At 44.9% G+C, this 16,699-nt stretch overlaps 1 protein-coding gene across 5 annotated transcripts in view; it reads right to left on the bottom strand.

The window, feature by feature from the left end:
• Positions 1-16,699, bottom strand: part of LOC147101904 (uncharacterized) — a 232,868-nt gene that overhangs the window by 188,278 nt on the left and 27,891 nt on the right. For all 5 annotated transcript variants that reach the window (XM_085965923.1, XM_085965924.1, XM_085965927.1 and 2 more), the window contains exons 2-3: positions 11,422-11,499; positions 10,533-10,571 (exon numbers count right to left, since the gene is read on the bottom strand). In XM_085965923.1, the coding sequence (XP_085822049.1) occupies positions 10,533-10,571; positions 11,422-11,468 (86 nt within the window). In that variant the 5' untranslated portion in view covers positions 11,469-11,499. The remainder of the gene's footprint in view (positions 1-10,532; positions 10,572-11,421; positions 11,500-16,699) is intronic.

Below are 16,699 nucleotides of genomic sequence, written 5' to 3'. Positions count from 1 at the left end.
CACCCCGTGCTCCTCCGGCCACCCCCCGATCCCTCCCTCTGTGTGGCCTAGTGCTGCAGGCCTACCCTCCCGGAGCCAGCCAGCCTCTCAATCTGGCTGGCTGCGGGTGGGAAACAGAGGCTTCTCATGTAAATCAGGCCCTGCCGTTAAATTCAGAAGGGCCTGCGGGAAATCCGTTCTCCCGGGTTTCTGACCGCCTCGATCTCAGTTTTGAAATATTCAATTAACCTTCAGCCTCAACAGCTTTTTGGGGGAGAGAGTTCCAGATTTCCACTACCCTTTGTGTGAAGAAGTGGTTTCTCACATCACCCCTGAACGGCACAGCCATAATTTTAAGGTTATGCCCCCTTGTTCTGGACTCCCCCACCATAGGAAATAGTTTCTCTCTATCTACCCTATCAATTCCTTTAATCACCTTAAACACCTCAATTAGATCACCCCTTAATCTTCTATACTCAGGGGAATACAAGCCTAGTCTGTGCAACCTGTCCTCAAAATGTAACCCTTTTAGCCCCGGTATCATTCTGATAAATCTGCGCTGCTCCCCCTCCAAGGCCATGATATTCTTCCTGAGATGTGGTGCCCAGAACTGAACTCAGTGTCCAGATGGAGTCTAACCAGAGCTGTACTAACTGTAACATAACATCTCCCCCTTTGTATTCCAGCTCCCTTGAGATAAAGGCCTACATGCCATCGGCCTTTTTAATGATTTTTTGTAACCTGTTCACTAGCTTTTAGTGATTTCTTTACTTGGACCCCGAAATCTCTCTGCTCCTCTAGTTCCTAGCTTCTCATCATTTACAAAACACTCTGATCTATCTTTGTTAGGTCCAAAGTGGATGACCACATTGGTCATTGAAAAAAAATTTCCCACATTGAACTCCGTCTGCAATTGTTTTGCCCACTCATTTAATCTATCAACGTCCCTTTGCAACTTTCTGCTCCCATCTACACTATTGACTGTCACCTAACTTGGATATACGGTTCTGTTCCTTCATCAAAGCAATTTCTAAGTACAGAGAAAAGCTGGGGCCCCAGTACAGATCCCTGGGGGACACCACTAGTCACATCCTGCCAATTTGAGTACATACCCATTATCCCTACTCTCCGCATTGAACTCTATCTGCCATGCTTCTGCCCATTTCACCATCCTAAGTCATCAAGAATGCCTATAACTATCCTCATCACGATCGGCTACTTTCCCAAGTTGCGTGTCATCTGCAAGCTTTATAATGCCGCTCACTACACCCCAGTCTAGGTCGAGCTGATCCAGCAAATTATGTTTCGGTGAGTACTGCAGAGTATTGGTGAGTGCAAGTCCTGCCTCATTGGTTCAAATCTGATGCAATTTACCACGTGGAACCTCAGGGCCACAGAGGCAAAGGCATTGGCCTAGAAATTCGAACCTTTAGCGTTGTCCGTTAAGGCCAGTTTTGAAGAAAAAATGGTGGCTGCCTCACTTCTGTCCACTTCTGACGCGGAACGTGACGGCGGCCATGTTGGACAGGTCGGCAGCGCTGCCGTTGCTTGCGCTCACTGCAAGTATTGTAATTATCTGGAGCGTGACATCAATCAGCGTACAATGCAGAATTGATGCACGCTTAGCGATTTTGGACTCGCCACTCCTATAACCGCCCTCTCCAAAGCATGCCCGTACGTGCAGCCATTGAGAGCACATAGAGCAGGGAGAAAGCGGTGGTGAGCTATAAACTGTACAGTAAACAGCTGCTGAGATAACTGGTAACTATGGAAGCTCACACTAAGGCCGGAATTTTCACGGGTGTTAGCGGGTGAGATTGGTGGCAGGTTGGGTGGAAAGTACGAGAAACTTTGATCCTTACATTTTTTTCTCCCTTTCCAGTCCTTTTCACTTTGGAATCCCACAGCATACTTGAAGGAAGATGAGGAGGAATACGACAAAGAAACAGTGATGGTGTTTGAGGGGCAGGACATTGGAAGAGGACTGCTCCAACCCACCCTCATGTTCTGAACTGCGCATATAGGCCAAAGAGAACATTTCTCACTCAATTGAAGAGCAGTTAATGTTGAGGACAACCAACAAAGCATGACTAGTCAATACAGAGTGGCAGGATTCCATATGATCCAAGGAGACATATATTATGCTTATGTGTCTATATGTGCTCACTTCATTATTTCTGTGATTTATGTCAACAAGAATATAATCCCTGTTCTCAACGATTAGCTTGTTTGTGACCAGCAGAACCACATCATGCAAGTAAATTCTTACTTTACTGGGAACTGCCACAATAACAGCAACAACAACTTTCATTTGTATAGCACCTTTAATAGAAGATAGGAGCAGGAGTAGGCCATTCGGCCCCTCGAGCCTGATCCGCCATTCAATGCGATCATGGCTGATAATGTAGCAAAACGTCCCAAGGTGCGTTTTCAAACAAAATTTGACACCAAGCCACATAAGGAGGTATTAGGACAGGTGGCCATAAGCTTGGTCAAAGAGGTAGGTTTTAAGGAGCGTCTTAAAGGAGGAGAGAGAAATAGAGAGGTGGAGAGGGTTGTATGGCTGGAGGAGGTTACAGACATAGGGAGTGGCAATGCCATGGAGGGGTTTGAAAACAAGGATGACAATTTTAAAAACAAAGGGGGAGAAATTCGGTGGAGGCCCAAACGGGGTGCCAAGCTCGCCTGGGCGCCGGAATTAGCGCTGCGATCAGAGCAGTTGCAACCACCGGAAATTCAGCTTGAGCGCCCCAAGAGGGACACGGGGCGCTGCTTGAGGCGCTCCGCGTCCCTCTTAGGGCGCTGAAACTGAATATCGCAGCGCAACGTGCTGCAGCGCCACACGCTGCGGCACGGCGCGCTGCGGTACTACAGGCCTTCCTCCCATTCTTAAGGAGGAAACATAGAAACATAGAAGATAGGAGCAGGAGTAGGCCATTCGGCCCTTCGAGCCTGCTCCGCCATTCAACGAGATCATGGCTGATCATCCAAACCCTAGCACCCGGTCCCTACACCGACAACCATCCCACCCAAGCCCTATCCCCGTAACCCCGTAACCCCACGTATTTAATCCCCCCTAACACTGAGGGTCAATTTTTTATCATGGCCAATCAACCTAACCCGCACATCTTTGGACTGTGGGAGGAAACCGGAGCACCCGGAGGAAACCCACGCAAACACGGGGAGAATGTGCAAACTCCACACAGACAGTCACCCGAGGCCGGATTTGAACCCGGGTCCCTGGCGCTGTGAGGCAACAGTGCTAACCACTATGCCACCGTGCTGCACCAGCGCGATCAGAGATCGCGAGTGCCGGCAAAGGAGCCTGGCACTGAGGAGAAGTGCCGGGCTCTCGGAAAACAGCCGGCACTGCCGCGGGGGGAGATCAGGAGGCCGGGGACGGAGGTGCTGGTAGGCGGCCGCCGAAAAAAATGGCCGCCCCGCACCTCCACCTTAATTTGCGCCACTCCCGGCACAGGTAGGCCCCGTGAACCGGGCGCGATTTGCGGCCAGAGTAGCGGAGGCGGTCGCTAACAAATACTGCGATCGGGATGGTAGCGGGGCGCTGCGCACACCGATGACGTCATCGGTGGTGGCGCAGTGCAACAGGCTAATGCCGCCATTAGCACCCCAGCTAAATATCGCGGGAGGCACGGCCAGTGGCGCTAAAGCCACTGAGTGCCCTCTTTAGGTGCTAACTGGTGGTGCAGCCCACCAAATTTCTAGGCCAAAGTGTTGCTGGACAGGGAGCCAATGTAGGTCAGTGAGCACAGGGGTGAGGGGTGAATGGGACTTGGTACAAGTTAGGATATGGGTATCAGAGTTTTAGATGATTTTATACATTCATTTTAATAAAGTAGTTCACCATGCCAGCACTCCATCACTCAGAAAGCTAAGTGTCTTGATGGATACTAGGAAATCAACACTACACTCTACGGGATAATTTTGGACTTGTATAGCTTCCCAGGACACCAACAGAACATTGCTGCAACATGGCCCATAATGTCACCAGAATTATCATAGAGCAGACTATGAAGATTTTGAAGGCACACTACAGGTGCTTGGATTGGTTTGACATTGCTCTGCAATGTGGTCCAGCTAGGTTCTTACGGGTAGTGGTGGTATGCTGTATTCTGCACAACTTTGCTTTACAAAGAAGCCACATTATGGAGGGCTTAGATGAGAAAGATCAGTCAGAGGAGCAGCAGCAGCCTTGAAAAGATACCAGCAGCAAGGCACATTCAGATCAGTCTGATACAGGAGACCTTCTCTTGACCACAACATGTGGGAAATGACTCAACAGCCCTCCTTTCCCACCACAAGGATGCTATTATCTTCACACATCTCTCTGTGTTTTAACTCACTTGGCTCCAGTTCATACCACCTCATCAAAGTGCATCTTTATTTTATTTACATCCAGTATATGAATATATCCAGTGTTTATTACCACTTTACTTCCCTTTGGTGCAAGTGCATGATAACCTTGGGTGCAAGTGTGTGATAAGTGCACCCTTAACCTTAATCTAGTGCTGCTGCTAGGTGCTTCCTGCATGTTAGAAGTGCATGAAGTAGCTGGTAGTTGTGATCCTCTAGGAGCCACCGTGACCTGAAGTGGACCTTCTCATGGCAGCTATGTATTGAGATGAGCCTGCTGCAAGCTGCAGCTCTTACACTGCTACAAGGAAAGCCTTCCACTGCTTCCTTTCGGTCACATGTGGGAAATGGCAAAACAGCATGCATGTGCTGCTATCCCAAATGACAGCAGCATCTTGTCAGCACATTGCTGCCATGCCACACATATCAGGCACTGTCTCTGTAAAGGTCCCTGAACTGCTGCAATGCAGACATAATGGTACCAATGAAATCACTGAAGCCCTGTCACATGATTATATGTAAAAGACTTGCCAAGCCCATTGAAGATGGAATAGGCAGCCCTTTCCATTCTGGCAACCAAGGCCTTTATGGCAGCAATCTGAGTTTCCATGGAAGAAGCTTAAACTGGGCCTCTTGCATGGGGCACTCTACTGCAGATTGGCCTGGAGCTGCCATCTGGGGTGGGTTTGAATTGCAGAGAAATGGTCCAACATGGAGCCACAGATGCAGGTTGTGGACTTCTCCAATTAACCTTTCATCTGCTACACTTTCTGGTGATCATCCCCAATGGCTGAATATATATGTAATGCTCTGCAAGCATCCTTCTTTTAAAAGCAGGACCATTAAGATCTGGAATCCCAGCTCTTTACCAAGGGGAAATGGGGATAATTTTGACTTTGGATGATAGTGTGAAATGGGCTATATCGATTCAGCCACATGTTATACATCTTTCATAAAATCGGGAATGATGCATAATGGGCTGCTGAATCGATATCGCCCGTTTTACACTTTCAACTCAAGTCAAAATTACCCCATACGTGTCCAAAATATATACAATTTGAGAAAAACAATAGTCGCAACACTGATTCTTGGGGGACATCACTGTTTACATCACTCTACTATCAAAAACATCCATTATCCACTACTCTTTATTTTCTGCCCTTTAGCCAACTATCCATGCTGCCATATTTGTGCCAAATTTTGTGGGGAAGGCCTCCAAATGTGATATACAATCAAACACATCAAACTGTGAAGACACATACACTGCACATTGAAATCTATGCTTTATATGTATTGTAAGAAACATTATTACAGAAATGTAGACATTGGGTTAGGTTTTCACCTTGCTGCCCATGTGTAAAACTGGAATTAATGGATCAACGTCTGTTATAGAAAATGCCAAATTTTCATTTCCACAATGCCCATTTTACATCAAGTAATAATGTCCCATTATATGGTGAGATTAGACATTTTAGCTATTCTTTTGTTAATTCACAAACCCAGTCACACTTGTAATGATCAATAACATGTCATTCTAGAGTGGTACACTAGATGGAGCCGTAGAGCTGTATAGAGCTGTATATTTAGTTGTATGTGTTTAAGACTACACTACCCACGATGCACGAGGCTACCCACAAGGCAGTAGTCAAGATGGCTGCCTGCACACAGAAGCACACATGCTGAATCTCTACAGATGCTGTACCTAGAGAATGTGTACTGAATAAATGACTAGCTAGAAGCTAGCTGTTCATAATAAGAATGTCTAGTTATTAATGAACATAACATGGTACCAGGATCGGTGAAGATCTGCTCAAAATTGTGAAATGCGACATGGAGAATTTGAAGCCACCGGAGTTTATGAATCTCACGGGAAATGTCGACTACAATTGGCGGACTTTCAAACAACAATTCGAACTCTACATTGCTGCCATCGGGTTCGGTACGAAGCCAGACGCAAGGAAAATAGCGTTGCTGCTCACGGTTGCAGGCCCACAGGCGATAGAGGTATTTAATACATTTGTATTTAGTCCAGAGGCGAACAGAAACAAATTAGACGATGTGCTAAAGAAATTTGATACACATTGTTCTCCCAAAAAGAATGAAACCTATGAGAGGTATGTGTTCTGTTCAAGGACACAGCAGCATAATGAGACTTTTGATAGCTTTGTGACTAATCTGAAAATGAAAGCACAGACATGTAATTTCTCTGAGCTGAAAGCATCCATGATTCGTGACCAAATTGTGTTTGGTATTCATGATAAAAAGGTCAGGGAACGTCTGTTGAGAGAAACCGAACTGACATTGGAAAATGCTGTGAAAATATGCCAAGCCAGTGAGCTAGCTCGACAGCACGCGAAGACTTTCAGTGAAATCAATAATGATGCGATTGTAGTAAGTGCTGCTGTCGGTGCTGTATCCTACAAGGGGAAGAAACATGGGCAGAACAGAAATGTAAAGCAATCGGAGGAAGGAAATTTTAATTGTAAACGCTGTGGTTACAAACACCAGTTAAGACAATGCCCAGCGTTTGGAAAAATGTGCACAAAATGTCATGGAAAGAATTACTTTGCCAAACAATGCTTTTCAAAAGTAACAACAAAGAAAGGGCAACGAGTTAATGTGGCTGAGGACACTGATTTAAGTGAGACATTTTTTGTATGAATGGTGTCATGTGACAATGTCAAAAATTATACAGAAAATGTGCAGCCCTCAGATATGGACAATGCTGAACATAAAATTAATGCAGTAAAAGAGGACAAATGGATGATCCCACTGCAGATAAATGGAGCATTAGTTACATTAAAACTGGACACTGGGGCAAAAGCAAACTTAATCAGTATGAGTGACATTAAAAACATGAAAGAAAAGCCCAAAATACAGAAAAAGTCAGTACTACTGAAGGAGTATAATGGACAGAAAATAGATAGCTTAGGTGTATGCAGACTTAACGTGACAGTCAAAGACAAAGTGCATCATCTCATGTTTTCTGTTGTGGCTGAAGGACTTGATTCACTACTGGGTGATAAAGCTTGTGAGGACTTAGAACTGGTCAAGAGAGTATACCGTATAAACTGTGCCATAAACAGACCAGATGACTCAGTGGATTCTGTAGTAAATAATTTCCAGGATGTGTTCAAAGGATTTGGAGTTCTACCATTCACTTACAAGATCCAGCTAAAGGAGGATGCTCAGCCAGTGGTACATGCGCCACGAAGAGTTCCAGCACCCCTGCGTGACCGGCTCAAGAATGAACTGGACAGAATGACCACACTAGGAGTCATCAGGAAAGTCGAAGAGCCAACAGACTGGGTTAACTCCATGGTATGTGTAAAGAAAAAGAACAATGATCTAAGAATATGCATGGATCCAAAGGACTTAAATGCAAACATAAAACGTGAACACTACCAGATTCCCAAACGAGAAGAAATCACCAGTGAAATGTCACGTGCCAGATACTTTACAAAGCTCGATGCCTCACAAGGATTTTGGCAACTAAAACTGGATGAAGAGAGCACCAAATACTGTACCTTCAACACACCATTTAGCAGTATTGTTTCCTCAGAATGCCTTTCGGGATAATATCTGCATCTGAAATCTTTCATAGAGCGATGGAACACATAATTGAAGGTCTGGAAGGAGTTCGGGTCTATGTTGATGACATCATCATCTGGGGCTCCACACTGAAAGAACACAATGAGAGACTGACTAAAGTGCTACAGAGCATAGGCCGGAATGGACTGAAGCTCAACAAAGCCAAGTGTCAGTTTGGCGTCCAGGAAGTCACTTTCCTAGGAGATATTCTATCTGGTAAAGGAATAGAGCCAGATATGGAAAAATTAAAGGCCATACTCAACATGCCCCGACCCACTGACAAAAAAGGAGTGCTACGCATCATGGGGATGATAAACTTCATTGGAAAGTTCATTTCTAACTTGTCAGCCAAGACAACCTGTCTGCGAGACCTGCTACATAAAACAAATGAGTTCGCATGGACAGAAAGACATGAACAAGAGTGGATGAATCTCAAAACAGTGCTGACAACCACACCTGTACTCACCTTCTTTGACCCAACAAAGAGAATCAAAGTGTCAACGGATGCATCAAAGGATGGCCTAGGCGCGGTCTTGCTACAAGCAGAGGGTGAAGATTGGAAGCCTGTTGCCTATGCCTCCAGGTCTATGACTGATACTGAGTGTCGATATGCCCAGGTTGAAAAGGAATGTCTAGGCTTGGTAGTTGGATTAGAAAAGTTCCATGGCTACATATATGGACTTCCCACCTTCACAGTTGAGACAGACCACAGCCCACTGGTTGCCATCATAAAAAAAAATCTGAATGAGATGTCTCCAAGGATTCAACGACTCATGATGAAGCTGCAAAGATATGACTTTGAACTGATCTACACACCAGGCAAATACATAGTGTTAGCAGATGCACTATCCCGAGCACCCACAATGAGTCATGTGAGCTCTACTGAAGAAGACGTGGATATTCATGTGAGTATGGTCACTGCTGCGCTGCCCGTGTCAGACACAAAATCAAAGCAAATAGCAGAAGAAACAGTAAAAGATACAGTGTTACAAACAGTAATAGAAAACATTCATCATGATTGGCCAAAAGGTTCCTGTCCAAAATACTTTCACATAAGGTCAGAATTGAGTGTCGCAAGTGGACTATTACTAAAACAGAACAGAATAGTCATTCCACAGGCTCTACGTCAAGACATGCTCAAAAGGATTCATGAGGGACACCTCGGAAATGAAAAATGCAAAAGGAGAGCAAGAGACACTGTTTATTGACCTGGCATAAATAAGGACATTGAGAACACGATAGGCAAATGTGAGACATGTCAGAAACACCAAAACAAACAAGCAAAGGAACCAATGATAGTAGCTGACATACCAACAGCACCATGGCAAAAGGTTGGTATGGACCTTTTTCATTTAAATGGTAAAGAATATCTAATAGTGATTGACTACTATTCTGACTATCCTGAGATGGCGCTGCTCTCAAGCACCACAGCAAGCAGTGTCATAATGCATGTGAAATCCATCTTCACCAGACATGGAATTCCCAGGATTGCCGTTAGCGACAATGGTCCGTGCTTCAACTGTAAGGAGTGGCAACAGTTTGCAGCACATTATGACTTTCAGCACATCACATCCAATCCTTTGTATGCTCAGTCAAATGGTAAGGTAGAGAAAGGTGTTCAAGTTCTCAAGCAGCTACTGAAGAAAGCGACAGAAAGCAAGTCTGATCCTTATCTCGCCCTGCTGAGCTACCGAGCCTCACCTTTAGACTGTGGTTCTTCACCTGCTGAACTACTAATGGGTCGCAAGTTGCGCACCACGCTACCCTGCTGTGCAAAAGAACAGCAAAGTAAGGAACTGAGACAGAGACTTCAACTGTTAAAGCTGAAACAGAAATCATACTATGACAAGTCATCCAAAACTGTAAAACCATTAACAAGGGATGATGTTGTCAGGATTGAAGATCCAGATGCATGGAACAGGAAAGCTACAGTTCTTGAGGAAGTACGACCAAGGTCATACACTGTTAGAACTGAGGAAGGACAGATTCTCAGGAGGAACCGCCGTTCCCTCCTAAAAACACAAGAGACTATTCAAGAGCAGATTGATGACAATGCCGCAACTGAATCTTGTCATTCACCACCAGAACAATCTCATGAAAACACATCAGACTTACCCGTGTTGAGAAGATCCACACGTGAAGTAAAAAAGCCTGATAGACTTCATCTTTGAGTATAAAGTGAAGCTTTGAAAATGTGTTGACTGTTGTGAAAATGTTTGTTTATAGAGCACTAACAAAAGTGTTACTGATATCATCTTTATCGTTTTTCTTGAAAGTTGATTGATGTTGATTTTGTTAACCTCAAAGAAACGGAGATGTAATGATCAATAACATGTCATTCTAGAGTGGTACACTAGATGGAGCCGTAGAGCTGTATATTTAGTTGTATGTGTTTAAGACTACACTACCCACGATGCACTAGGCTACCCACAAGGCAGTAGTCAAGATGGCTGCCTGCACACAGAAGCACACATGCTGAATCTCTACAGGTGCTGTACCTAGAGAACATGTACTGAATAAATGACTAGCTAGAAGCTAGCTGTTCATAATAAGAATGTCTAGTTATTAATGAACATAACAACACTGACCTAAGGGTTTCCATGCAGCCACTTTCATCAGAGAAAGATCTAAAAGACAAAAGCAAAATAGAACAAAAGGGGACAAGGAAAACATTTTGTGATTTGCGAAATACAAGCATATAACCAGTGTAACTGATTTTATAATGAGCATTTATGCATAAAAACCTGATACACTTAGATCTATTTTACGTTTGGCTCATATATAAATCATGAAGATATATTTACAATAACAGCATAATTTAAAAAATCAACATAACTACATACCTTTGTAACCAACACTCAAAATGTCATAAAGCAGCATCACTTCCACAATTTCCAGAGCGGTCACTTTATTTAGTCTTGGGCTGTGGGCAATATTGGCAAGGCCAAATTTATTGTCCATCCCTAGTTGTCCCTGAATAATTGTTTGTACAACTGAGTGGCTTGCTAGGGCACTTCAGAGGACATTATGGTCAACCATGTCATGTGGACAAGAGTCGCCTATAAGCCAGACCAGGTAGAGGTGGCAGATTCCTTTCCCTGAAGGAGATTAGTGAACCAGTTGGATTTTTATAACAATCCAGCAACTTTCACAGTCATTTTCTGTGCTAGCCCACAAATTGCCAGATTTATTAACTTCAGTTACACAACTTGCCATGGTGGAATGTGAATGTTGCATATCAAATTTCCATCACATTCTGATGGGAAAGGCCCACAGATATGGTATATGACCAAATTAATATGTCACACCCTTATTATTCATACAATACTCAGAACTGTATATATTTTATGCTGTAATAAAACACAGCTTACATCATAAATATTTGCAAAACACGCTAGCTTGATTTACATTTACATATATTATGATGTGAATTAATGTCATTTCAAACAAACTAACTTTTTTGTCACTAACACTGACCTATAAGCGTGATTGCAGCCAGTTACACCATCATTGTCAGGAAACATCCTTTCATCAGTACACACAGGACTGGAAGATCTACATTGCAAAGCAGGGTGAAGCAAAGAAAGAAGAAAACATTTATTTTGTGGATCATAAGAATATGAGTAGTTCATTCTACAATGATTGTTTATACACATTGAATTTATTCATTGATTGAGAACTTATATAAATCACGTCAGACAGCCACACTCCTTAAGACATAAGAGGTAATTCTTTAAACCATGTAGCTCTCTCCATTCGAGCGCAACTCCCCATTGAGAATATGGGACTACAGAATCACCCTGTAGAGTAACTGGACATTTCAGAAATGTGAAGCGTTGTATTTACACACCAGAGTTCTCTGTTCATGATACACGAGACAGTGTGATTAAATGAATAACGAGTGTCATTTTTAGAACATATATCTGTGATGTAGCTCTACTCTTGCGAAGGAATAAATTTTAATGTACACATCAGTTTTTAAATAGATTTTTTAAATCATATTCTTATAAACAGTTGTTGCTACATTTATTATATAACTGTTCCTGTGTATTCAGCTGCATAAAATGTAAAAAATTAATTAAGAAACTCACTGTACCTGTCCTGAACAACATGGGCCCAAAAATCTGACAGCAGCAAACGGAGGAGGACTGGGAAGGTGGGGGTGGGGATCTAAGGGGGCAGGGCTAAGAAGGCGGGGATGTGGGGAGGGGTAGCCATAAATTATCGGGGGGAGATGCAGAGACCTGGCACAGCAGTGGGATATAAATCTGCTGCTTCTTAAAGAGACAATGGCAGCAACGGAGGAGGCAGACAACCTGGGTGACAAGTATGGCAGATTGATCAAAGAAATGAGCAGCCAACTTCACAGAGCTAGACCTGCATATGCTCGTAGCAGAGATACAGAGAAGGAGGGCCAATTTGTTTGGGGCTGGGGACCGGAAACCTGTCAAAAATGTGGGTATACTTTATGGATTGAGATGGCTATGGCAGTGAGTGCCAACTTCTTAAACTACAGGATTCCTTTGCAGTGCAATAAGTTGTATAATGGTATCACCAGAGCAAGGTAAGCTACCCACTAACAATGTTCCCTCTAAGCTGCGCGCATGCACGGCCGCTTAGCAATCGGAAAGGCAGGTGCAGGCTGCTCACAAGCTGTTCCCTCCAAGATCCCCCTTTATCAGCTGTGGCTCAGTTGGTAGCACTCTCCCCTGAGTCAGAAGGTCGTGGGTTCAAGTCCCACTCCAGAAACTTGAGCACAGTGCTGAGGGAGTGCTGCACTGGCGGAGGTGCCGTCTTTTGGATGAGACGTTAAACCTGCCCTCTCAGGTGGACACAAGAGATCCCATGGCACGTCTTTGAAGAAAAGCAGGGGAGTTATCCGTGGTGTCCTGGCCAATATTTATCCCTCAATCAATATCACTAAAAAAACAGGTTACCTGGTCATTTTCACATTGCTGTTTGTGGGAGCTTGCTGTGTGCAAATTGGCTGCCACGTTTCCTACATTACAACAGTGACTACACTTCCAAAGTACTCCATTGGCTGTAAAGCGCTTTGGGACATCCTGAGGTTGCGAAAGCTGCTATATAAATGCAAGTCATAGAGTCATAGAGTCATAGAGTAATACAGCACGGATAGAGGCCCTTCGGCCCATCGTGTCCGCGCCGGCCATCAAGCCCTGTCTAATCTAATCCCATATTCCAGCATTTGGCCCGTAGCCTTGTATGCTATGGCATTTCAAGTGCTCATCCAAATGCTTCTTAAATGTTGTGAGGCTTTCTGCCTCCACAACCCTTTCAGGCAGTGAGTTCCAGACTCCAACCACCCTCTGGGTGAAAAAGTTCTTTCTCAAATCCCCTCTAAACCTCCCGCCCTTTACCTTGAATCTATGCCCCCTAGTTATTGACCCCTCTACTAAGGGAAAAAGCTCCTCAGCATCCATCCTATCTATGCCCCTCATAATTTTGTACACCTCAATCATGTCCCCCTTCAGCCTCCTCTGCTCCAAGGAAAACAAACCCAATCTGCCCAGTCTCTCTTCATAGCTGAAGCGCTCCAGCCCTGGTAACATCCTGGTGAACCTCCTCTGCACCCTCTCTAACGCGATCACATCCTTCCTGTAGTGTGGCGACCAGAACTGCACACAGTATTCCAGCTGTGGCCTAACCAATGTTTTATACAGCTCCATCATAACCTCCTTGCTCTTATATTCAATGCCTCGGCTAATGAAGGCAAGTATCCCATATGCCTTTTTTACCACCTTATCCACCTGTTCCGCCGCCTTCAGGGATCTGTGTACTTGCACACCCAGATCCCTCTGACCCTCCGTCTTGCCTAGGGTCTTTCCATTCATTGTGTATTCCTTTGCCTTGTTAGTCCCCCCAAAGTGCATCACCTCGCACTTTTCCGGGTTAAATTCCATTTGCCACTGTCCCGCCCATCTGACCAACCCATCTATACCGTCCTGCAGACTGAGGCTACCCTCCTCGCTACTTACCACCCTACCAATTTTTGTATCATCCGCGAACTTACTGATCATACCCTTTACATTCATATCCAAGTCATTAATGTAGACCACAAACAGCAAGGGACCCAGCACCGATCCCTGTGGTACCCCACTGGCCACAGGCTTCCAGTCACAAAAACAACCTTCGACCATCACCCTCTGCCTTCTGCCACTAAGCCAGTTTTGTATCCAATGTGCCAAGGCACCCTGGATTCCATGGGCTCTTACCTTCTTGACCAGTCTCCTGTGCGGGACTTTATCGAAGGCCTTACTGAAATCCATGTATACCACATCCACTGCGTTACCCTCATCCACACACCTAGTCACCCCCTCAAAAAATTCAATCAAATTAGTCAGACATGATCTTCCCTTGACAAAGCCATGTTGACTATCCCTGATTAATCCTTGCCTCTCCACGTGGAGACAAATTTTGTCCCTCAGGATTTTTTCCAATAATTTTCCTACCACTGATGTTAGGCTCACTGGCCTGTAGTTCCCCGGTTTTTCCCTACTACCCTTCTTGAATAATGGTCCTACATTAGCGGTTCTCCAGTCCTCTGGCACATCCCCTGTGGCCAGAGAGGTCCTGAATATATGTGTTAGAGCCCCCGCAATCTCCTCCTTTGCCTCACACAGCAGCCTGGGATACATTTCATCCGGGCCTGGGGATTTATCCATTTTTAGGCCAGCTAAAACCGCCAATACCTCCTCCCTCTCGATGTTAATATGTTTGAGCATATCACAGTCCCCCCGCCCTATTTCTATGTCTACATCGTCCTTCTCCATAGTGAAAACAGATGCAAAAAATTCATTTAGAACCCCTCCTACATCTTCCGGCTCCACACACAGATTGCCACTTTTGTCCCTAATGGGCCCTATTTTTTCCCTAGTTATCCTCTTACCCTTAATATACTTATAAAACATCTTCGGATTTTCCTTTATTTTGCTCGCCAGTGTTATTTCATGGCCCCTCCTTGATCTCCTAATTTCTTTTTTAAGTATCCCCCTGCACTTTTTGTACTCCTCTAGGGCTTCCTCCGTCTTTAGCCTTTTGTATCTACCAAAAGCCCTCCTTTTTTTCCTAATCCATTCTCGTATATCCCCTGACATCCAAGGTTCCCTGTGGTTTTTGGAACCACCCTTGACCTTTACGGGAACATGTTGCCATTGTATGATCTCAATCTCCCTTCTGAAAGCCTCCCATTGCTCCGATGCGGATTTTCCTACAAGTAGCTGATCCCAGTCCATTTTGGCCAGATCCTGCCTTATCCTATTAAAATCGGCCTTCCCCCAATTTAGAACCTTTATTTCCGGCCCATCCCTGTCCTTTTCCATGACCACCTTAAATCTTACCATATTATGGTCACTATCACCAAAGTGCTCACCTACTAGCACTTTTTCCACTTGGCCGGCCACATTCCCTAGAATTAGGTCCAGTACCGCCCCCTCTCTTGTAGGACTTTCTACATGCTGGCTCAAAAAGCTCTCCTGGATGCACTTTAAGAATTCTACACCCTCTGAGCCTTTCACACTCTGACTATCCCAGTTAATATTGGGGAAGTTGAAATCCCCCATTATTATTACCCTATTATTTGCACATTTCTCTGAGATTTGCCTACATATCTGTTCCTCTATCTCCCCCTGACTGTTTGGAGGCCTATAGTACACTCCCAGCAAAGTGCTTGCCCCCTTCTTGTTTTTAAGCTCCACCCATATGGCCTCATTAGAGGACCCTGCTAATATATCATCCCTCCTTACTGCAGTAATTGACTCCTTAATTAATATTGCGACACCCCCTCCTCTTATACCTCCCCCTCTGTCTCGCCTGAAGATTCTGTACCCCGGAATATTGAGCTGCCAGTCTTGCCCTTCCCTCAACCATGTCTCCGTGATAGCAACAATATCATACTCCCATGTGTTTATCAACACCTTCAGTTCATCCACCTTATTTGCAAGACTCCTTGCATTAAAATAGATGCCATCCAGCCTTGCCCTTATATATTTGCCCTGTCTACCAAGCTGACTTGTTTTTTTCTCTATAATTGGCAGCACATCCCCCCCTATTTCAGCTCCCCTCTGTATCCCATCCCCCTGCCAAGTTAGTTTAAACCCCCCCCAACAGTGCTAGCAAACCTCCCCGCAAGGATATTTGTCCCGCTCTGGTTCAGGTGCAACCCGTCCGACTTGTACAAGTCCCACCTTTCCCAGAAGCAGGCCCAGTGATCCAGGAAAGTAAAACCCTCCCCCCTACACCAACTCTTTAGCCACGCATTCATCTGCTCTATCCTCCCATTCCTATACTTACTAGCACGTGGCACTGGGAGTAATCCAGAGATTACAACCTTTGAGGTCCTGCTCTTTAATCTGTTACCTAGCTCCCTAAATTCTTGATGCAGGACCTCATCCCTCTTTTTACCTATGTCGTTGGTACCAATGTGGACCATGACCACTGGCTGTTCACCCTCCCCCTCCAGAATGCCCTACAGCCGCTCAGTGACATCCTTGACCCTGGCACCAGGGAGGCAACAAACCATCCTGGATTCACATCTACGGCCACAGAAACGCCTATCTGTTCCCCTTACTATAGAATCCCCTACCACTATTGCTCTCCCACTCTTTTTCCCCCCTTCCTGGGCAGCAGGAGCACCCCCAGTGCCAGGAAGTTGGCTGCTGCTGCCTTCCCCTGGTGAGTCATCCCCCTCAACAGTATCCAAAGCGGTATACTTGTTTGAAAGGGGGATGTCCGCAGG

The sequence above is a fragment of the Somniosus microcephalus genome, chromosome 23 (assembly GCF_052327205.1).
Source record: "Somniosus microcephalus isolate GS21.2 chromosome 23, FLI_Smic_1.0, whole genome shotgun sequence".
Taxonomy (NCBI): domain Eukaryota; kingdom Metazoa; phylum Chordata; class Chondrichthyes; order Squaliformes; family Somniosidae; genus Somniosus; species Somniosus microcephalus.
Note: the sequence above shows the minus strand (reverse complement) of the source record. Positions and strands in the feature narration are given on the sequence as shown.